The following is a 20,854-nucleotide window of genomic DNA, read 5'->3' as shown; positions in this document are numbered from 1 at the left end:
CGCTTGAATCAGAAACAGCACAGCAGTTTTGGAAATGTAGCTAAAACGCTACCTGTAGAGTTTTAATTACCACCTGGGCAACAGGTATCAAATCTCATTAAAAAGACCATTTGGAAACCAGCATAATAAAAAGTTCAGAAAAGGTTCTGCGAAATCGAACAAGGCACAGATGTGTTTCTGCATGGCGCAAAGAGTCCAGTCTGGAGGACAAGGCAGCTCGGTTGAGGCAAGCGGAGGGCACCGGAGGGCAGAGGCGATGGCGGCAGCAGCAGCAGCGAAGGCCCTGCTCAGTGGAGCTGGGCATCCAGGTCGTACTTCTCACAGAACTTGTCGGTGAAGGGGATGCAGGTGAGGAACTCGCACCATTCGCACCGGATGGGGTAGAAGTAGAAGAGCACCACCAGGCCGGAGAAGAGCCCAGCAAAGACCAGCTGGAAGACGATGATCTGGCACCGCTTACGGTACAAGTCGAACCGGCCAAAGCTGATGTAGGGCAGGAAGGCGAAGGAGAGGAAGAGCCCGCTGATGAAGCCGCAGACATGGGCAAAGTTGTCGATCCACGGCAGGAGGCCAAAGGCAAAGAGGAAGAGCACCACTGTCAGCAGCTTGAAGAAGGCCCGCCACGGCCGGGCCAGGATCTGCCAGCTCTGGAACAGTTCCACAAACAGGCAGGCCAGGATGCCAAACTGGGACCCTGCAGGGCCAACCTAAGGGGAAGGGAGAAAGAGCAGCGGTTGGCAGGCAAGCAGGCCTGGGTTCTACTCACTCTGGCCCGCCTATGAAACAGGGCCCTCCCTGCCCAGGAACAGAAGGCTGCAGTGGGAAGTGGGCACAGGCCTCAGCCTCCGGGGTGGGAGAACTGGAGGGCCAAGACCCATGTAGAGCCCCGTCCTGGGCCTAGAGCAGCAAGATAAGTGTCAGGAAAGCCACCCACCAAAAGGGTGGGGAGTGGACCCAACCCATCCAAAAACTGAATGAGGTCTGAGCAAAGTCTGAGCAAAAACAATTTTTGAAAGAGTCTAGATCAGGGGTAGTCAACCTGTGGTCCTCCAGATGTTCATGGGCTACAATTCCCATGAGCCCCCGCTAGCAACCACTGGCAGGGGCTCGTGGGAATCGTAGTCCATGAACATCTGGAGGACCACAGGTTGACTATCCCTGATCTAGATAACTGATTTACAGGGCAGTTAAAATACAAATTTTTAGAAAACGGTTTGATTTTTGTCTCTGGGCTGAATGCCTTTGAATGTATATAGTCTCCAGTGTACAGTGGATAATACATGTGTATGTTTGCTTGTTAATCCTTTAAGTCCTTGGCACAATACATGGAAGCTGGTGGTGGAATCTGTTTGCCATTGTTTCTGCTCAGCCTGTGCGGTGCCTTTATCAGGAAAGCCACCCTGCGGGGAGGGTACCTCGGCCCGGTAGGGCAGGAAGATGGCACTGGCCAGGTTCCCCGTGATGCCGCTCAGCAGGTAGATGATGGCGATGCGGTGCCACCCGGCCAGCTTCTCCAGGTCCCGCAGGATCGTCATCTGGAAACACACGGACACCAGGCAGTGGAGGATCCTGCTGGGGTGGCAGAGGCCGTTAGAGAGGGGCTGCCTCTCCCCCCTCCCACCGCACCCCCTAGGCTTCACTTGGCCCGCCTCAGGCACCTGCTGCTGCACGAGAGCTGGGAGGGGCCCGAACAACAGCCAGTGCTCAGGTGGGGTGGGGATGGGGGCAGGCAGGTCCTCTCTGGCCCAGCGTTAATTACCCTGCGTGAAGGAAGAGCGAAAGCCACAGCCGGTAGACTTGGTCGGGGACCTCCGGGTTGAGAAAGGGCAGGAGCCCACAGACGTCATCCATGCAGTGCACCTGGCGGGAGAGGAGGAGAGACGAGGGGGCGTGGCAGCTGCTGCTCAGCACCCCCACAGGCCTGGCCCAGCAGGGGAGGGGAGGGGGAGGGGGTACCTGGGAACACAGGGTGGCCTCCTCATGGAAATACCCGTGCATGAAGGTGCAGTACTCTCGGGAGGTGATCTCGCACCTGAGGGGAGAGAGGGGTGATTACCACACCGCGAAGGACCCGCCAGCTGGGGTTCCTGGGTCGGTCTCCCCGTGGGGAACTGGTCCTGGGGCCTGGCCAGCGTAGCCCCGGCTGCTCTGCCTCACCTCCCCTTGGTGCCGATGCAGCAGGGGCGCCCGGTGATCACGCAGTCCATGTGCAGGTGGTTGGTGTGGTTCCCCGCACTGTTTTTCGTGCAGATCTGGAAGAAGCAGGAGACGCAGCAGGGATGGAAGAGGATTCTCCTGTTACTGCCCCAGCGGGCCCAATCCTGCCCCGACTTTGGGCTTGGGCCGCGGTTCTACTTGTCCGCAGGGTGCCGGGATGCCCCCCTCCCGTGGGCACAGGAAGCCACAAAACGCTCACAAGGAACCCACCGGCCACTTGGTGATGTCGTCGGGCCACTCGTGCGGGTCTGTGGAGGCTGGCTGCTCACATACGCTGTCAAGGGAAGCGCGGTTGTCACAGAAGGCACCCTGGGGGCAGGGGGCCAGCAGAGCCCTCCCTGCAGCCAGAAGCTGCCCGGACCCCTGTCGGGTTGGGGGCAGAGCCTACCGGGGGTCTTGGTGGCAGACGGAGCCAAACTGTCGCTTCTCCCCTAGCAGCAGGGGGGTGCTGGGGTGCTGCGGCCATTTCACCCACACGGCCAAGGTGGACTGCAAAGGGAAGGAGAGCCAGTGGGTGGGGGGCGGCCACTTCCCTTTCCCTCCCAGATCGGAATCTGGCTGGGCCCGGCCCCTCATTGTCGGGGGACTCACAGAGCACTCTTCCTCAGCCGTCTGCACACAGCCGGACTGGTCGTTGCGCACACAGCAGGCCGAGTGCTTCTCCTTCTGGCGCGCGGCATGGATGAAGCCATGCACCTGCTGGTCCTGCCGCATGCACGGGGAGAACTTGGCTCCCAGGTGAATCAGGGCCTCCTGCCAGAGGGAGGGAGGGTGAGAGGGGAGGAAAGGCATTCCCTTGAGCACCACAGCCAACTGGCCTCAAAGCCCCCGCCCCCCGCCAGGCCCCCAGGCACTCACCGAGCTGGGGCCGATCCAGAAGTTCTCCTGCTGAACGTACTTCACATTCTCGTAGACGCCCCGGTTCCTCAAGACCTACCCGAGAGAGGGGCAATCAGAGGGGCAGAGAGAAGGTCTGGGGGGGCCATGCTCACGTGGCTGGGTTGGTTTGATTGACATCACAGACTCTTCCTTGGGGCACCTGGGACAGAGTGGGAGTCCTGCAGGAGCACCTTCGAGACCAACGGGAGAGACTCCTGAGAGCATGCACACGGAGGAGGATCCCTTGGGTAAAGCCTGGTTGGCCCCTGCGGGGCTCCCACTTTGTCTGCTGCTACAGGCCTCTCGGTATCCGTTAGCTAAGGCTCATTTTTCTTAATTTCATGGAGGGGCAATGCTCAGGAACACATCATTCCTTTTGAGGTGGGTCCTCCGGGCCTCTGCCTGCAAGGGGTGAGGTTAATGGCATGGGTGCTGGGAGGAGGCAAGGGGAACGTGGCCTGCTGCAGCCTGCTGGTGCTGCCTCCGTTTCCCAGCCCTGAAAGAGGGAGGAGGAGGAGGAGGAGGCAGCCGTGGGACCGGCTGTGTCAGACACGTGAAGGATTCCACGCAGGAGCTGGCAGAGATGGAGATGCTCAAAGGCAGGTGGTGGTTACTCGGAGGCCAAGGACATGGATGTGACTCCACGGTGCAGGGAACAAGGGAAGGCGGCCGACACAGAAGGGCCAACCTCTCCCTAGGGCTGCTGCTGCTGAACGGGCTGCGCCCTCCACCCAGGGCCCCTCACCCCAGAATCCCCCTATCCCTGCCCATCCCCCTCCCCTGAAGGCTTCTGCCTCCGACGCTGCCGGCCAGACCCTTTACCGCTTTGGCTCCCCTGTGGGAGTCCGGCCCCCGTGGGACTGGCGCGCAGCCACGCTCCCTCCACTCACCGAATCCACCGTCTCGTGCTGGGAGAACCCCACAGGAGCAATGCCGTAGATGGACACGGCCAGGATGGTGATGAGCGAATGGACAAAGGTGACCCAGTACGTGAAGAAGGGCCTGCAGGGGGGACGGGGATGGGTCGTTCAGACTGGGAAGGAGCTGGCCCTCCCTGCCCGTCCCAGCCGGGCCTCCCTCGGCACCCACCGGTGGTCGCCCATGTCCTCGATCTGCTGCTTGACGTAGCTGTCGATGCGCTTGCGGTAGGTGCGGTTGGTCAGGCGGCCCACCATGCCCAGCCCATAGGGGCGCTTCTCCTTGGCAAAGAGCTTCCGCACGGGCACGGTGATGCGTTGGCCGCGCCGCTGCAGGCCCAGGCTCACCACCTCCTGGCGCAGGCGGACCTTGGGCTGGAACACGGAGCCCTCCTTCTGCTTCCTCCAGCCACGCTCCAGCGGCCTACGGCGCACAAGAGCAGAGGCCGAGGGGTGAGGGCTGGGGGGCCGGCCAGCCCAGGCGGGGACAGGCCATGGAGCCCAGCCACCCCACCCAGCACAGCACCCCTCCCTGGGGAAGGCGGAGGCCTCAGTGGGTCTGGCAAAGGCTGTGCGAACGCCACAGGACCCAGAAAGAAGAGGGAGAGGACATGGAGGATTTCAGCGGGGCCCCCTCTCCCCCACACACCCAGGACGGGGTCTCCGCGGGACTCACAGCATCAGGTGGCTCCTTTCCAGCTCGCTGCGGTCCAAGGCGCCCCCCGTGAGCCCCGGCTGTGCCGGAGGGGGAACTTTCAGGTCAGGATCCCGGAGTGCCGCTTCAGAGGGTGACTCAAAGACCTCGTCGGGGTACGTGGAGAGTTCCTCCTGGAGGACTCCTTCCTGGCAGGAAAGGGCAGGGTTAGGCCGGGCTTCCCCGCCAGGCCTGGCTGAGGTGCCGCCACCGCCTCTGGGCCCTCCTTACCCGGGCAAAGAAGGAGGTGTCCAGCTCATCCGGGAAGTCTCCCGTGTCCTCCTCCAGGAAACTGGCCGGGGTGAAGCTGTGCCGCTGGGCGGCTCGGAGGGTGCCGTCCTTCACTGAGCGGCCCTGTGGGGAGGGGGAGGCAGAGGAGGCGTGAGTTTGGCTTGGCCCAACCGTGTGGAGCTGAGCAGGGGACGGGAGCTTTGGCACAGCTGTTCCCCGGCCCCAGGAAGAAGTGTTCCAGCCCTCCTCAGGTGCCCTCACCTTCACCAGAGCTGCCGCCGCCCGGAAACTCATCTTGGCAACCGACTCCCTCTTCCGCCTCCGGGGCCAGCGGTTGAACCCGGACCGTGAGCTGGTGAAGGAGCACAGCGAGGCAGCCCCGGGCGTGATGGGTGTGTGGGGGATGCTGTAGCCATCCGCGTCGTCCGGCATCCGGAAGGCCCGCCCCCGAGCCAGGGGGTCTATGATCTGCCGCCCAGGAGAGAGGCCTCTGCTTAGAGGAAAGGCACCTCAAGGGACCCACCCGGTTGGGATCAGGGCTCATGGGGGGAACTGTCTGCAGGCAGCGTCACCCTGCTCCCACCCCAGAAGCGCACTCACCCTCTGCATGCCCAGCGGGCAGGGGGGCACGTAGAGCGGTGGGGGGGTCTCAGTGCTGGCCAGGGAGATGTTGTCCTGGCTGGGGAGGTCCATCTCACGCATCACCTGCGGCTTCAGCTTCCCGTAGCGCATACTGCAGTGCCGCAGGCTTTTGCGCTGCCACTTCTGCGTGGCGTCGCTCTCCTTGCTGACGCCAAACCAGTCTGCGGTGCCCCTGAGGAAAGGCAAGGCAAGGCAAGGCAGGAGGGCCCCTGAGAACCCACTGGAGGGGCACGGGGAAGCGGGTGTTTCTGCGGCCCCTCTGGCCTCGGCATGGCCGCCCGTGGCACTCCGCCTTCTCCCGGGCACAGGCGGGGACCTCGCGGGGCTGCCCAGCAGCTCGGCCAGGAGCCTGTCCCATCGGCCACCAGGGAGCAAGTGCAAGGAGGGAGGTTAGCGGCACTGCAGTGGCGGCGGCTGTTAGCGGCACGTGGCGGGGGGGGTACGGATGAGGGGAAGGTGTAGGGTGGACACGGCAGGGTGCAAAGTCAGGCTGGCAAGAGGGGAGGGGAAGCCCTCCCTGTGGGGCAGGGGCAGGCCTAGAGAGGCCCAAGCGTGGAAGGGGGCAGGCAGGAGAGAGCAGCTGCCCCAGTGCTGGTGGGAGAGAGAGCCCCCGCATCCCCCTCTCTCAGGCACAAGAAGGTGGGGGGGGGGCTGCCGCGCTTGGCCTCCTAGCGCCAGATCTCCCTTTCTGGGCCAACGATGTGGGGACGGAAATCGGCCGTAGCTGCCCTGTGTCTGCTCAGTGCTGGCCTGGCGCCTCCTGTCCACTCCCTCACCTGCCAGCACGCCAGTCTCTTCCCGTGGTCTGGCATCTGAGCCAGTCTCTTCCCGTGGTCGGGCATCTGAGCCCTGGAGCCGGGAGAGGAGCAGGCCTCCCCCTCCAGAAGGGGCCTAGAACCAGGGGGGAGGAGGCAGGCAGGGCAAGCTCTGGGCAATGCCCCCCTCCGGGTGGGACTAGGGCTGCAGGGGCCCCGCATGCACTCACACGCATGCACTGGTGGGGGTGGGGTGGGGTGGGAACGGGTGTCACACCAGCACTGCAGGTACCTGAAGAGTGTTCGGGGCAAGGACTGGCGTTTTCTCAGGGGCCTCTTGCCCCCCTGGTGCCCGCGAACGGGCAAGGTGTGACTCCTCCCAAAACGTACCTGCCTGCTGCAAAGGAGAGAGAGCTGAGGGGCACACCTGGCGCGAGGGGGGATGATGGGGGACCAGAGCTGCTGAGGGCAAAGGCCACATGTGGGCCAGCCAGGCGTTGTGCCCTCTTGCCCTGAGGGCCACTACAGAACCGGGCTGCAAAGCCACACAGGCTGGTTGTCATGGAGGGCGATGGCAGGGCCCGGCCTTGCCCAGAGAGCACCGTGAGAGGCGCGCTGCTGGGCGGTGAAGACGATGGTCCGGGGCTCAGAGCGGGCCCTGCAGGGTGGCCCTCCTCGGCCCAGGGCTGCATCTCTGGCCTGCTTCTCTCTGGCTCCAGAAGGCCTGGGGAGGCAGGGCGGGGGCCTGCTTTCCTTGAGGACACAGTCCTCCTCACAGTGAGGGGAAACTATCTGGCCAAGGGGGGCTCCACAGGCATTTAACATCTCAGGGGGTTTTAAACCAAACTCTTTGCTCACGACACAAGATGGCAGGGTGGGGGAAAGGGGGGAAGCATTTCAACCCTGTTCTCAGGACCCCTCCCACCCCCCAAAAGTGAAAAGACCCAGGCTCAAAAAGGTCTCAAATAAGTCCCACGGACCAGCTTGGAAGAAGGTCGAGAGGCAGAGCTCTCCAGTACGCCTGCCTTCCTCCCCAGTCCTGCAAAGCCCCTGTCCCCCCAAAACTCCCTTTCTTCAGAGCCCCTTCCTCATGTGGCCCCCGAGGGCCTCTCTGGCAGCGTCCCTGGGAGCCCACAGCAGGGCAGCCCCTTCACAGCCCCTCCAGGACCAGGGCTGCCCACCCCCAACGCCCGTCACTGGATGCCCAGAAGTCCAATGTCCAGACACCGTGGGCACCCTCTGCTGGATGGAGCTGGTGGGGGCACAGGGCAGGAAGCCCCCAGGGCCAGGCCTCACCTCCGGATGGACTGGGTGATGGACGTCTGCCGCTGGAGTCCCGGCCTCCGGAGCTCATTCAGGGGAGAGGAGAAGCGCGTGTTTTCCGCCGGCATGCTGACGCTCCTCAGAAAGGCCTGGCGTTTCGAGGGCTGCAGGAAGGAGGAGGAGGAGGAGGAGGAGACGATACCTCTGGGGGTCCAAGTGTGGCCTCCCAGCCCTGCTGCCCTCGGAGCAAATGGTGTGCCCACCCCCACCAACCGCTCTGAACCTCCCAGACTGAGGGACCCCAGCGGACGGGGAAGGGGGAGCGCCGGGGAGGAGGCCTGTGCTGGAGAGTGCCCTCAGAGACCGCTGCCCAAGCCCCCCTGCCCCTGCCCGGGTACCTGTGCCAAGGCCGACTCCTCAGCAGCCCCGACTGGAGCCACAGGAGCGGGAATCTCCAGCCGCAGCCAGGGGGGCTTCTTCTTCTGCAGGCTGCTGGTGCTGTCCCGGCGCCCCTCGGACATCCTTGTGCCTGCACTGGCTGGCCTGCAGGGAGGGCGGCGGGATCAGCGAGGGAACCCCTTGACTGTCCTCCCACTGGACAGAAGCAGGAGGGCCAGCAGGAGGCCAGCAGAAGCAGGAGGCCCAGCCTCGCCTCCGCCCCCCCACCCGCTGCAAGTCCCCCTTCCTGGTGTGTGTCTGGCCTCGCCCGCCCCCCCCCCCCGCTCCACACTCCAGATGGGATCTCAGTCCAAAAGTGGCATCAGGCAGGCCCAGCCGGATAGCGAGCACTGTGCAGGGGAGAGGAGGGGAGGGGAGGGGAGGCCCCCTGGACCCCGTCCAGCCACCCCCCATCCCAGCACGGCTCTGGGGCCTCACCCCTCCTGCATTCCAGTCCGCCCGCAAGGCAGGAGTTCCCACGCTGTCTGCTGAAAGCTTCCGCCCCACTGGACTCTGTCCTCTCCAAACGGCCGGGCAGCCCCAGCCCAAACAGCCTTTGCGGAAGCCCCCACAGCCCCTGGTCTGGAAGCCACACCCACCTTTGCCCCTCTGCAGCCTGCTCCGTCCCTTCCCCTGGCATCCTGCCTCACCACAGTGCCACCCACCCACCCCCAGGACCCCCGGGCAAGAGAAGATGAGGAGCTACACTCACACACAGACACCCTGCCACAGGAGGGGGTCCTGCAGACCACGCCAGCCCCAAGCCCTCTGGAGCCAACTCAATGTGGCTTCAGAGAAGCCCAGGAAAGCAGGTGCCCCCTCCTGGTAGGAGCAGAGACCCTCCCTTCTGTCAGGAGAACTGGCCTCTGCCCTGCACCACAACACCCCTGCAGAGAGGGTCGCTCGGCATGGGAACCTGGCATGGGAAGAGGCATGCCAGATCACTCTGGGGCTGCCCCCACCTGGGAAGAAAGCACCAGAGGGAGAAGGGAGCCCTGGGGCACAGGCAACCCCCTCCCCACTGCCACAGGCCAGGCTCATCCTCAGAGCGGCTGCCCCCAACGTGAGGCTGTTCCCGCCCAGCACCGAGGGAGGCCTCCCCGGGAAGCCAGGCCATGGCAGGCTGCAGCGGGAAGCAGAAAAGCCAGTTCTGTCTCCAGACGTTCCCACGGGATTCTTGTCCAGAGCTCTTCCCAAGCAGGATCCCGTGTCCCTCGGCTGGCGCGCAGGCCTGCTGTGCAACGGGGGGGGGGGCTGGACAGAGGCCATGGGGGGGACTGGGGCCAGTTAGCCTCTCTGGGGGAACAGCTGGCACTGCAGACAGGCCACGGAGCGCTGTCCCCCAAGGGCAGGCAGGGGCAAGGAGGACACAGGGATGGGTAGCTGGGAGACCCCTGAAGCAGGACCCCCCCCCCCCACTCAAGGCCCAGGGGCACCCCCAGCAACCACCGCTGGGCTGGACCAGGGCTGTTCTGGGGAGGCTGTCTGGAAGCTCTCCCGCTCCCTTCTCCAGGAGGCAGGCCGCACACCCCGGGAGAGCGTGGGAGCTTCCATCCTGCCACACTGCCTGGATGGGGCCCACAAAGACAGCAGCAAGGGCAGCCCCCTCCCGTCGCTGGCCATAGTGAGGCATGCAGTCCAGGGCCAGCGGGGGGAGCCAGAAAGAGAGAAGGGAGAATCCCGGCAGCCCCCCTGCAGAGATGGCCGTCTGCCACTGTCCCAAGGCTAATGAGGCCGCCCTCCTGGGGTGCCCAACAGGGCCTCTTGCTGCCCTCCCAGGCTGAGGGGCCAAAGGGCATGGCCCTCATGGCTGCCCCTTGGCCTACAGGCACACCACTCCTCCCTCGCCTGGACCCAGAGAGGGCTGGCCCCTAACAAGCTGCCCAGGGGCTCTACCTAAAAGTCCTGCTCAGCAGAATTTGGATTACAGGAAGGGTGTGTGTTTGGGGGGGGGGGGCGGCAAAAGCCTCGGAGTTGCCTTCCAGGGGCCGCACCTCCAGGGGCGGGACCACCGAAGATGGGCAGCAGGCCCAGCTAAATGGGGATGGGGTGGGGCTCCCTGCCAGGAGGGCCCCGGGGGTTTTCCCGGCTGCCCAGAGGGCAGTCTGGGCAGGGTCTCCCGTCGGGGTTGCCTCCCGCCCCAAGGAGGGCCAGCAGGCAGGGGGTCCGCGGGCGAGGGGGGGTGAGGAGAGGCGAGGAAGGCGGCGGCGCAGAGGCCCCTCCCCGGGCCCAGCCGGGCGGCGCTGGAAGTGGCCTCATTGGCTGCGGAGACGCCCCGAAAGGCGCGCGGAGGGGGCAGGACAGGGGGAGCCTCGCGCAACCCTCCCCGGCGCCCCCCCCCCAGTCCTCCAGGGCGGGCGACCCTCCGAGGGCCAAGCGGCGGCGCCCCGGACCCCCTCGCCTCGCCTCGACTCCTCCGAGCGGCCGCCCCGTCCGTCCCTCCGGCTCCCCCTTGGCTGCCTGGCTCTGGCTGGCCGGCGGGCGGGCTCACCTCGGCGGCGGCGGCGGCGACTGGCCGGGCGGGCAGGCGGGAGCCGGAGCCGGGCCCGGGCGGGCCTGCAGCGCGGATGGGCCCGGCCTGGAGACCGAAGGGCGGCCCGGCGCGGAAGGCGGGCCGGCCCGGGCGCTGACTCAGGCCTCAGGAATGCGCCCTCGGAAGCGCCAGGCGCACAGCCGCCGCCCGCCCGCCCGCCCGCCCGGACAGACAGACAGACGGACTGCCGGACCTCCCGGCGGAGGCGCCCTCGCCCCACGGCCCCCGACGAGAAGAGTCTCCAGGCGCAGGCCAGCGGCGTCGGCCAGCCGGGAGGGGCCCGGGGCCAGCCGCCAAGGGGCGGCCCTGCAGCCCCTGCCGCGGCGCCCCTGCCCATCCGGCCGCGGGAGGGAAGGGGATGGCCCTCCCGGCCCCCGGGGCGCCCGCGCCTCTCCCCCTCCCCGACGGCGCGGCGGCTGGACGGTGCCCTGGGGACCTGGCCGGCCCCGCCCTCCCCTCCCCTCCCGCTAGGGCGCCGCCCCCTTCCTCTTCCCGGGAGCAGCAGACAGGCAAGCAAGCAGGCAGGCCCACCTGGGCAGCCCAGCCGCCCGAACCAGGGCAAGGCCCGGCCCCAGCCTGGGTGGCCCCCACTTGCCTGCCTACCTGCCTGTCTGCCGCCGGCTGAACCCCAGCAGGTGGTCACTGTGCTGCAGGCTCCTGGCCGCCGCTCGGAGAGCCCAGCTGCTCCTCCATGGCCCGAGACACCCCTACCCCGTCCACACACGCCCAGCCGGCCAAACCCCGTCGTCATCAGGGGCCTTTGCCCTCCATGGCGCTGGGCTCCTGAATGCACAGGAAGGAAAAGGCCCTGAATGCCCCTTTGTGGCTCAGCCTGGCACCGACAGAGGGCCACTGAGCGGCAGAAGAATGGGGGCATTGAGAGCGGCAGCAGCTGCCCTTTAAGCACCGGGAAGCCTGGAGCCTCCGGGCCCCAAAGAATAGCCTCAACAGCCTCTTTCTTTCCTGCCCAGGCGAGCTGGGGGGGGGGGACGGAGGGAGGGCTGTTGCACCCCCTTCCGACAGCAAGGAGGTGAGGCCGGGCCTTGGCACATGGTACTAACCCAGACCTCCATTCTGCCCTCTGGGCTCTTGGGCTGCCACTCCGCTCCCTTCCCGGGGGTCTCTCTGCCAAGGAGTGGACTCTTCAGACCCTTGGGATGCCTGCCCCCCAGCCTCTGCTTCCAGACTCCCCGGGTGACTCCTTCCTAAGCAGCCACTCTTCCTCTCCTCCTTTTCCTGGTGGTTCCTGTTTGTCCTCCCCACTTAGTTCTCCTGCCCTCTGGAGCAAGAGAGAACCAGCCTGTGGCCTCCTCTTCTACCCAAGAGCTCTTTAGCAGCCATCCTGCTGCCCCTCTATCTTCTCGCAGCAGTTTCAGAGCCCCCCCCTCCTCCCGCTTCAGACCCCTCCAGGTGCCCCCCCTGCAGGGGGCTCTCCTCTGCCCCGAGCGGAACCAGGACTCCAGTGCAGAATGGGGCATGTGATCCCTCCCGCCCCAGTGCCCAGCTGGTTTCGCCACTGCTCCACAGACCCCTCCCATGCTGCCGCGGTGGGAATTCCCCCTCCGTCCACCCTGTAAACCTCCAGGTCAAGTTGGGAGCCCAGAATAGCGCAGGGCACCGTGCAAATGGCTATTTTAAAACCAGGGGCAGCAGTCCTCGCCACACCCGTTTCCCCTGCCAGGCGGTTGTGCGCGTTCTCCCCTTGAGTGCACGGACTGCGTGTGTGGTTTTTAAGTCCCCCCTGCCCGATCCTGAGACGTGGATCACATCCAGTGGCGCTCTTACTGCTTTTTAGAACACAAACAGAAAACCATAGACTTTTTGTTGTGGGTTATATTTAAATCTGAGAAAGTTTGCTGGCAAAAGAAGCTGAATGGATTCTGAAACGGAAAGGGCGGCAGCCTGACAGGTCAAATGCAAACTTCTTGTGCAGATCAGAGGCCAGACTTGCCTGGACGGCTCGCTCTGCTTCATGTGGCACGGGGAGCACTCGAACACGTATCTAAAAGGATGGTCTGGTTTCCTAACACCGATTTAACAAATACGGTCTAGAAGAAAGAGGAGGAGGAGGAGGAGGAGGAGGAGGTTCCTAGATGCCTTACATTCGCCTTCCTCTCCCCACAACAGACACCCTGTGAGGGAGGGGAGGCTGAGAGAGATTCTTTTGCACCTAATTAATAGGAATGGCACTCTGTATATGCCTAGTGAAATGTAGTCTGTTACTGATGGTTTGTTTATATTGTTAGGTGCAAAGTCGTGTCCGACCCATCGCGACCCCATGGACAATGATCCTCCAGGCCTTCCTGTCCTCTACCATTCCCCGGAGTCCATTTAAGTTTGCACCGACTGCTTCAGTGACTCCATAATGTGGCTACCTTATTCTCTCGTCCCCTTCTTCTTTTGCCCTCGATCACTCTGCATACAAGTTAAATAGGCAAGGCTTGCCGAACTCCTTTCTCAATTTTGAACCAATCAGTGATTCCATGTGCAGTTCTCACTGTTGCTTCTTGACCTACATATAAGTTTCTCAAGAGACAGATAAGATGCTCTGGTATTCCCATCTCTTTAAGAACTTGCCACAATTTGTTGTGCTCCACAAAATCAAAGGCTTTAGCATAGTTTTTTTTATATACTAACAAATGAAACTCTGTACGTGCTCTGTGAAATCGTCCAGTGTTTTGCCATTTTTTAAAATATGATGTATTTTTGTATTTTTTTTAACATTTCAGTAAATCCCCCTCCCACAAAGCTGAACATGAAAAATGTAGGGAGTCTTCAGCCATTAAAGGCCCTTTTCCCTTTCCCCCTGTTTCTTTCTCTTCATTTTGCCTTGGGGTGGCCTCTTTTCATTCCCTGCAAGCGCAATCCTGCTTAGGGCTTGGGGTCCCTTGCAGAAAGAATCAACTGGTGCAAATCTTGCACGGCAGACCGAGGCTCTGGCTGGGGCTGGGGCAAGAGCCGGATGTTGAGGGCGAGAAGGGGGCTCACAGGGACCCTGCTGCAGCTTCTGCTCAGAGGGGGGTCCCTGGAGGAGGGAGTCCAGAAGGGGCTCAGCCGAGTACTGTGGGCCGCTGCTATGCTGGAATGTCCTGGTGGGGCCATGAACTGCGGCTAGCCTGTCTGCAAGAGTCCCTGGAGGGACATTTTTATCCAAGTGCCCTTTTTGGACAGCTGTGTCAATTTGAGAGGGAGAGGGTGGGCAGCCAGCTTGTCTCTGTCTGCCCAGCAGAACCCCCTTGGGATACTGAGCCTTCCCAGCAGCCCCTGCTTTTCCTGGGTGCTCCTCTGGGCTGAGCAGGAAGGTGGCCTTTCCTGGCAGAGGATATGGCCTCAGGCTGGGGGATGTGTGGCCAGCTGCAGCCTTGGTCTAGATGGCGCACTCAGAGACCTGCCCCCCTCTTGTGAGAGAGGTGGGGCTGAGAGAGCTCTGAGAGAACCATGACTGGCCAGAGGAGTTGAAAATCGAACCCTGGCTTTCTGGGGCACCATACCCTGAGCAGATCTGCGCTCTGTGTGTGTCCCCTCCCTCCCTCCACACGCAGGCAGCTGCAGGGCGGCAGGGCTTCAGCGTACTCCCACTGCCTGCCTTCAGGGCAGTGGTCCCCTCAGCCTGGTCTGGAGTCCCCCCAGAGCTGCGTGTGTGCGTGCCATGGGTGGGGAGGGAGGGGGCGTGGGCGCTCCGTGGGCGTTCTGTTTGCCCCTCCTGAGATAACTGGATGGTTTCCCACTCACCGAGGTGCCGCTCTCTGCCGGTGGCCTTGCTCCATCTCCGCCTGTGCATGGCGCCCGTCGGCTGCAGAGCTGGCTGGTGGCTGGCGGGCCCTCCCTCCGAGTCAGGCGAATCCCCAGGGAAATGCACTTCCTGTGGGGAGCCCTAGGAAAGGCGCGAGGGAGCCGAAGAACGGAAACAGGACGACACAGTTTTGGGGGTTTTAAGACATTCAGCAGAAAAGATGTTTTCAATTATCCACTGCTGTAACGGCAGGGCAAAAGGGCTGGGCGATGACCAGGCTACCGGCAGAAGCCCGGCGGTCACACCTCCGAGGCCTCCGGGGAGAGTTGGGCCAAACTGGGCGGGGAGGCTGGTCTGAAAACGGCCCCTCGGGGGGCAACGAGGCTCTTGGCGCGTCCGGCCCCTTCCCCGGCCAGCCTTGCGCGCCAGGCTCCTACGGGGAGGGGCAAGGAGGGGGAAGCTCCGCCCAAGAGGGCGGGCCCGGCCCAGCGTCGACCCGCCCGCGGCACCAGCCGCCCCCTCCCCCGGAGGAGGAGAGGAGGAGGGGGGGCGTGGGGGTCCTGCTGGTGGGGATGGCGGGGGCGCGGGGGGCGCGAGGAGCGGCGCCTGGGCAGCGACTTCTTCGCCCAGCCCTGCGTCAGCCTGGCCAAGGCCCTGCTGGGACAGGTAAGCCAAGCCGGGGGTCGGCGGGGGGGGGGGGGCTCGGTGGCCCTGCTGGCCTGGCCTGGCCTGGGCGCTTGGGGCGGCGACCCTCCCTCCCTCCGTCCTTCCGTGCGCCCATGGGTGCGTGTGCCCGGCAGGTGTTGGCGCGGCGGCTGGCGGACGGGCGGGCGGTGCGGGGCCGCATCGTGGAGACAGAGGCCTACCTGGGGGGCGAGGACAGCGCCTCCCACTCGCGGGGCGGGCGGCGGACGGCGCGCAACGCGGCCATGTTCATGGCGCCGGGCACCCTCTACGTCTACCAGATCTACGGCCTCTACTTCTGCCTGAACGTCTCCAGCCAGGGTGAGCGGCGGCGGCGGGGAGTGGGTGGGCTGGGGGGCCGGGCCTCCTCGTCCTCCCCCCCCCCTCGTCCTTCCTCCTCCTGGGGGCTCGCTGAGGGTGGCCGCCGTGTCTCGGCAGGGGAGGGCGCGGCCGTGCTGCTGCGCGCCTTGGAGCCCGTGCAGGGGTTGGAGGCGATGCGGGAGCTGCGGCAGAGGCAGCGGCGGGGCCCGGCGCGGCCGCCCCGCGACTGGCAGCTGTGCAACGGGCCGTCCAAGCTGTGCGTGGCGCTGGCCATCGACAAGAGCTTCGACCGGCAGGACTTGGCCAGCGCCCGGGACGTGTGGCTCGAGCCCGGCCCCGACGCGCCCCCGGACGCCCGCGTCGTCTGCAGCGCCCGCGTCGGCATCCGCGGCGACTGGGCCCACCGGCCGCTCCGCTTCTACCTGCGCGGCAACCGGAGCGTCAGCGTGGCCGACAAGGCAGCCGAGCGCGCCGCGGGGGAAGCGCCGCAGGACGGGCCTCAGGCCGCCGAGTGAGGCTGGCCGGCTCCCCGGGACTTCCCGGCACCGTCGGGGGAAAGGATTTGGCATTTTGTACTCTCGTAATAAAGGATTCCTTTCTGTGGCTCCTTCCTCGCCCGACTGATGCCGTGAAGCCCCTCCCTCCCTGGAGGATGCAAGGACCTGCACGGTAGGGGGGGTGTGGCCTTCCCAAGAGATGGGGCTAAGGCCGCCTCCCAAAGTGCTTGGCCTGCCGCAGGGGGGCGCTGGGGCTGGTTCTCCCCCAGGAGGGTGCAGCAGAGAGCCCCTCAGGGCTACAAATGGTGCAAACCCCACAAGAGCACGGGGAGTGGGGAGTGCTTGTGTGTGTGTTCCTGGTCCCTCTGCACACATCACAAAGGAACAGCTGCCCTCCTTCCTTGTTTTCATGCAGCTCCAAATTTGCAACCTGGCCAACTGCTGCCTTAGCCGGGGGGGGGGGGGGGGGGTCCACCTCCTGCAGCAGCCATTTTTGGGGAGAACCCACCACCTGCTCTGGAGGCTTCAAAAGGGGTAGTGGGCCATGAGCTGAATCGGGTAGACCCTGATCTGTGAAAAGGGACGAGACCCCTACAGAGCAGCAGGCGGGATCTCCAGCAAAGGATCACCCCCTCCCCGGGCAAGGCCTGATCGACCAGCCGACTCCTGCCCCCCGCCCCATCCCCTACAGGCCCCCAAGATTTTTCCAAGGTTACTCTTTCCGGCTGCTGCTTATTGTACTTTTTACTGAGAAAGTGGAAGCCTTTGACTGAGCATATTTCCACGCGGAACAATGATGCCTGCTGGCGGAAGCTGCAGTCTGTCACGGCCAACGGAATAGTTCATGCCAGAACTGCCTCTTCTGGTGGCGAAGGACAGGCCGTGGCTTGGCATCTGCAGAGCCACAACACCTGGCGTCCTCCTCTGGCTGCAGCCCTGTCCCTTGTTTGGCGCACGCTGGCACTCCGGCCCCCTGCACTGGCACAAGCGGAGTCCCCGTCCCCTTTGGCTGCCCAGGCAAGCGTGCCGCACATTCGGTGGCTGCAGAGGAGCGCAGGGCTAAGTCTGGTTGCTGGGACCCCCTCCCCCTGTCCAGTCAGGGGGTGTGCTCCAAGGCAGTGTGTCCTCCTCACTTCTGGAGGGACTGGAAGACGGAAATGACGGGGTCCTCGTGATTGGTCACCACCAGCACGCTGCGGAACTTGTCGAAGAGCATGAGCAGATGGGAGCGGCGCATATTTTCGTTGTACATGATTTCCTCCAGGTGGTGCCGCCCTCGGAAGTAGTGCAGCAGCCTGCAAAGGAAGGGCTGTCATTGGGGGGGGGGGGCAGGACCCCGCAGGGCCTGCCTGGTGCTCAGAGGCTTCCCTGCCCGGCCAGGTCCCCCCTCTGCCTCACCTGGCAAACATGCGCAGGTCCTCCGGGTTGTGGGCTGCTGGGACACTCAGGATGGCTTCCCGCTCGTGCTCCGAGAGGCTGGTCAGCAGGTTTTCCGTCATGCGCATGTTGATGGGGGAGTCTCCCCCCCCTGGGAGCAGCTCGGCACTGGAGTTCTCCATACTGGGGCTGGTGAGCGTCAGGTCGTCACTGCTGGCTGCAGGACACGGAGGAGCCTTCGTCAGGCATGGGCTGCTTGGGAACCGGGGGTGGGGGGGGGGTGGTAGCGTTTTTAATCCCACCCATTCCTCACACACACACACACACACACACACTCCAAGAGAAAGGATTGGCCAGATTTGTCCTTGGTGTCCTAGCCCGAATCATGGGACAAGGCCCCCCCACATGCATGCAATCTGCTTGGAAGCAGATTGTTTCTGGCAATATAAGCCCTCGTCTTGACGAAGCGGTTCATGCATTTGAAACATATCTCATGGGAGGGTTTTACACAGTGCTCTCCAGAATTTCTAGTTTTCCCATCAGAAAAAGTAAGGGGGGGGGAAATCCTTCACAAAAGCAACCCCCCCCCAAAAAAAAAATCCCCCTCCCCTGGGTGTGTCACTGACAGACCGAAGGCCAAGGGGCACCTTTGTATCTGGCTGCCTTGCCAGTCCCATGATCTACACAGAGCCCTTCTGCGCAGACACCCCCTCCCCCCCCACAGACAGTGGGCATTGTGGCCTGACTGCCCCCCATACAGCCCCGAAGGAGCCACCCCCTACTTGGCGATCCAAAGCTGAGCGCGTTGGGGGTACTGAGGCTGCGGCCGCCAAGTCGGGCGGTGAAGGGCCCCTCTTCCACCTTGGGGCGGACGTCCTCTTCCTTGGGGGGCACCATCAGGCAGGCGTAGGTGTGCAGCTGGATCAGGAGGCGGTGCTGGAGCATCCAAACCACCATCTGGATCAGCTGCGTCTGCGGCCGGGAAGGGGTGGGGGGAGAGGCCGGCAGTCAGGGCTCCATGGGGGGCTGACGCCCCTGCAGACCCCTTCTTGGCAAGAAGTCCCACTCACCTCCTGCATAGGCGGAGCAAGAGGGTTCTTGAATGCCGCCAAGGAAACGGGCAAGGAGAATTTGGACAAGACAGAGGGAAGATCGTGGCCAGGAAACTGGCAGGCAAAGTCCTCGGCCAGAGGGGAATAGCTGCAGGAGGAAAGGTTGCAGCGTCAGTTCCTTGCATCCCGTATTCTGCACTGCTTCCTGGCCGGCCGGTCTCATGCCTCACAACCCCCCTCCTAGGTAGGCCGACCAGAGAGAGAGAGAGCGCCTTGCCCAAGACCTTCCTGGTCCCATGTGTCAGCCCTCCCCCCCTCCCACGGCTGCAGGGGGCAAGCGACACGCACAGGCACACGCTGGCGTTGGGGGAGAGCATGTAGGAGTTGTTCTCGCAGAGTGGGTAGATGATGATGGCCTTCCCCCAGTAGACCAGGTGCGCAGCCAGCTGGAAGACCTGCCCGGAGGGAGAGGACACCGTCAGGGCTGGGGGGGGGGGTGGCGTTGGAAGCGTCTCTCCTCACTCTGCATTCCCTCCTCTCCCCCGTGCAGGCCCAGGGGGGCTTCCACCCTCCTCCTCTTTTGGGCTTGATCCTCCCAACAGCTCTGGGACGGGTCTGAGTGAGGGTCGCCCAGATATCTGTCCTGCACTCATAGTTCCTTCACCACCCCTTGCAGGAGCTGCGCTGTTTCCTGGTGTCACTTTCTAGAGAGGCAGCCTGCACTGTGCAGACTGCATGCAACAAACGCAACCCCCCCCCCCCCCAGCTGTGCCTGTTTCCAAACAGCCCCCAGATTCCTTGCAGACTGCCCTTGGCCGCTGAGCTGACCCCGCCTGGACTTGAGTGCAACAAGACAAAGCTCTGGGATGAAGGATCTCCTTACACTGAAGCAAACTGCAACCGCCCCACACAGCTCTCTCCGCCCTCAGGCCCTCCTCCCCACTGCTCCTGTGGGGTGGGAGGGCAGCAGGCCAGCCAGCCAGCCAGCGGGCTCTGAGGGTGACTCCCAAGAGACTGGCGGGGCAAGCAAGCACCTGGAGGAGCGCAAGGTCCGCATCCTGGGCCAGCTGCTGGAGGTTCTTGACGGCGGAGGTGGTCCGGATGACACGCACCAGGGCTGGGGAGCAGTCCAAGGGGAGCTCAGCCAGCAGGCTCTTCTCGTCCCGGAGCAGCAGCAAGGAGTGGTACGGCCTGCGGAGGAGGAGGAGGAGACAGGCAGCAGCTTGGAGGCTGCTAAGAACACCCAGCAGCCTCCCTGCCACCCGCAGCCTCAGGAGGCAACCGCTGTACAAGAGGCAGCTGAAGGACTTGTGGCTCAGAAAGGCAATCCCGGGACACCTTGCAGCAGGATTTGGGGGGCGGGTGGGGGGGTGGGTTGGGGGCAGCCGCGTTGATCTGAAGCAGCAGAACAAGGTTTGCAGCTTGAAGAGCCACCAAGGTTCATTCTGGGCATGCACACAAAAGCTTCCTTGGCGAATGAACCTTCCCGGTTGGCCTTCAAGGAGCCTGACTGGACGCAAGCACTGGGCCAGGCAGTGGGAGTCACAGCACAGCAGCCCGTGGCCCTGAGCTTCCTGGGCGAACTCCTGGCTGCAGGGCAGCCCTGGGCGGGCCTCTCTGGCCAGGGAAGGGGACAGTGCCCCGTGTCCTCTGCCAATGGTCGCCCAGGGCCCTCCCCTCCCGCAGGCAGCTGTGCTGTGCCTGGACAGGGCAGGCCCCCACTGGTCCTCGCAGAAGCACCGAAGGCTCCACCCTCCAAGGCCCCCATGTGCCACAAACGTCACAGAGACCACGTGGAAAGGCCGTCTTTACCGGATGGCTTTGAGGCTCCTCTCGATGGCTGCTGGGGGTATGAAGCAGGAGGCGACGTTGTGGATCTTGTGGGGCAGACAGAAGCTCACCTCCAGCCAGTTGTTGATGTGCAGGCGCACCACACCGGTTGTGCAGAGGCTGGGGGAGACGGGAACGCGACAGTGATGAGATGGCCAAGAGCCCCTCGCCTCAGCCGGTCACAAGGGGCCTCAGCAGCTAACCCTAACCCCATAGAGTCATAGAATCATAGACGTTAGCAGCCCCATGTGGACTTTGTTAGTGGCCTGGAGGGCTTGTACCCCCCACCCCACCCCACCCTTCGCCCAGGGCCCTCTCCCCTGACCTGCTGCTGGCTAGGGCCAATCAGGGTACGCACTCTGATTGCCTCTATTCCAACTCGGACACCTCGGACACGTTCCACCCCACAGGCTGTTTCACAAATATTAAGAGGAACAATGGATAAGGATATCAAAGTGACTTTGTTTTTTTAATACCTTTTTACATGTTTTTAAATTCTGTTGCTTATACTGGCTGCTTTGTATATTTTCCACTGTATTGTTAGGCGTGTCCATAATCCGATCTCTGAAGAAGACCCACCTTGGGTCAAAATGCATTAGGTCTACAGCGGATTTTTATATAGGGCACGTTATGATTTTCTAAGAATAAGAATAGCCTATGAGCTTTGTGTATGTTTTAAATTTCATGAGTTGTGTACAATAAATGTTTCTACAGTCTTATCATTCAACCTGCACAGCTAACTTTTAGGGCACCAACTGTTTGGAGGTAAGGATGTTTTTTTGTTCCTATCC

The 20,854-nt window shown here is 63.5% G+C and overlaps 3 protein-coding genes across 17 annotated transcripts in view; 1 reads left to right on the top strand and 2 right to left on the bottom strand.

Moving 5' to 3' along the window:
- Nucleotides 1-26: 26 nt before the first annotated feature.
- RHBDF1 (rhomboid 5 homolog 1) lies at nucleotides 27-14,616 on the bottom strand. 10 transcript variants are annotated; one of them, XM_077316241.1, is made up of 19 exons: nucleotides 14,302-14,616; nucleotides 7,997-8,141; nucleotides 7,632-7,762; nucleotides 6,628-6,732; nucleotides 5,539-5,752; nucleotides 5,200-5,406; nucleotides 4,939-5,061; nucleotides 4,690-4,856; nucleotides 4,186-4,437; nucleotides 3,987-4,098; nucleotides 3,076-3,150; nucleotides 2,809-2,970; nucleotides 2,606-2,706; nucleotides 2,428-2,491; nucleotides 2,158-2,252; nucleotides 1,957-2,032; nucleotides 1,760-1,860; nucleotides 1,416-1,572; nucleotides 27-707 (listed from the first exon to the last, which is right to left on the bottom strand). In XM_077316241.1, exons 1-19 carry the CDS (start codon nucleotides 14,334-14,336, stop codon nucleotides 288-290), a joined length of 2,742 nt encoding a protein of 913 aa, XP_077172356.1. In that variant the 5' UTR covers nucleotides 14,337-14,616; the 3' UTR covers nucleotides 27-287. The 10 variants fall into 10 exon arrangements, with proteins under 10 accessions (XP_077172356.1, XP_077172357.1, XP_077172358.1 ...); XM_077316242.1 differs by having other exon boundaries at nucleotides 1,416-1,569; XM_077316243.1 differs by having other exon boundaries at nucleotides 6,628-6,729.
- On the top strand, nucleotides 14,349-15,910 carry MPG (N-methylpurine DNA glycosylase). The gene is made up of 4 exons (XM_077317094.1): nucleotides 14,349-14,406; nucleotides 14,580-14,968; nucleotides 15,103-15,307; nucleotides 15,425-15,910. The coding sequence occupies exons 1-4, from the start codon at nucleotides 14,349-14,351 to the stop codon at nucleotides 15,820-15,822; spliced, it is 1,050 nt and encodes a 349-aa protein (XP_077173209.1). The 3' UTR covers nucleotides 15,823-15,910.
- A 620-nt stretch (nucleotides 15,911-16,530) lies between these two features.
- The window catches only part of NPRL3 (NPR3 like, GATOR1 complex subunit), a 14,087-nt gene continuing 9,763 nt past the window's right edge, over nucleotides 16,531-20,854 (bottom strand). For all 6 annotated transcript variants that reach the window (XM_077316260.1, XM_077316261.1, XM_077316263.1 and 3 more), the window contains 7 exons: nucleotides 20,046-20,183; nucleotides 19,268-19,424; nucleotides 18,582-18,688; nucleotides 18,252-18,381; nucleotides 17,964-18,153; nucleotides 17,203-17,398; nucleotides 16,531-17,099 (listed from right to left, as the gene is read on the bottom strand). In XM_077316260.1, the coding sequence (XP_077172375.1) occupies nucleotides 16,934-17,099; nucleotides 17,203-17,398; nucleotides 17,964-18,153; nucleotides 18,252-18,381; nucleotides 18,582-18,688; nucleotides 19,268-19,424; nucleotides 20,046-20,183 (1,084 nt within the window). In that variant the 3' untranslated portion in view covers nucleotides 16,531-16,933. The remainder of the gene's footprint in view (nucleotides 17,100-17,202; nucleotides 17,399-17,963; nucleotides 18,154-18,251; nucleotides 18,382-18,581; nucleotides 18,689-19,267; nucleotides 19,425-20,045; nucleotides 20,184-20,854) is intronic.

This window comes from Paroedura picta, chromosome 17 (assembly GCF_049243985.1).
Source record: "Paroedura picta isolate Pp20150507F chromosome 17, Ppicta_v3.0, whole genome shotgun sequence".
NCBI classification, from domain to species: domain Eukaryota; kingdom Metazoa; phylum Chordata; class Lepidosauria; order Squamata; family Gekkonidae; genus Paroedura; species Paroedura picta.
The sequence above is the reverse complement of the archived record's forward strand: the minus strand, read 5'-3'. Positions and strand labels throughout refer to the sequence as shown.

Coding starts and splice junctions, on each gene's coding strand:
- RHBDF1 (XM_077316241.1), bottom strand. CDS start 14,336: ATGGAGCAAGGCCACCGGCAGAGAGCGGCACCTCG. Junction 2,971..3,075: donor TCTGGATCGGCCCCAGCTCG/GTGAGTGCCTGG, acceptor TCCCTCTGGCAG/GAGGCCCTGATTCACCTGGG. Junction 1,573..1,759: donor TCGCTCTTCCTTCACGCAGG/GTAATTAACGCT, acceptor CTGCCACCCCAG/CAGGATCCTCCACTGCCTGG.
- MPG (XM_077317094.1), top strand. CDS start 14,349: ATGGCGCCCGTCGGCTGCAGAGCTGGCTGGTGGCTGGCGGGCCCTCCC. Junction 14,407..14,579: donor GGGCCCTCCCTCCGAGTCAG/GCGAATCCCCAG, acceptor GGCGATGACCAG/GCTACCGGCAGAAGCCCGGC. Junction 14,969..15,102: donor CCAAGGCCCTGCTGGGACAG/GTAAGCCAAGCC, acceptor TGTGCCCGGCAG/GTGTTGGCGCGGCGGCTGGC.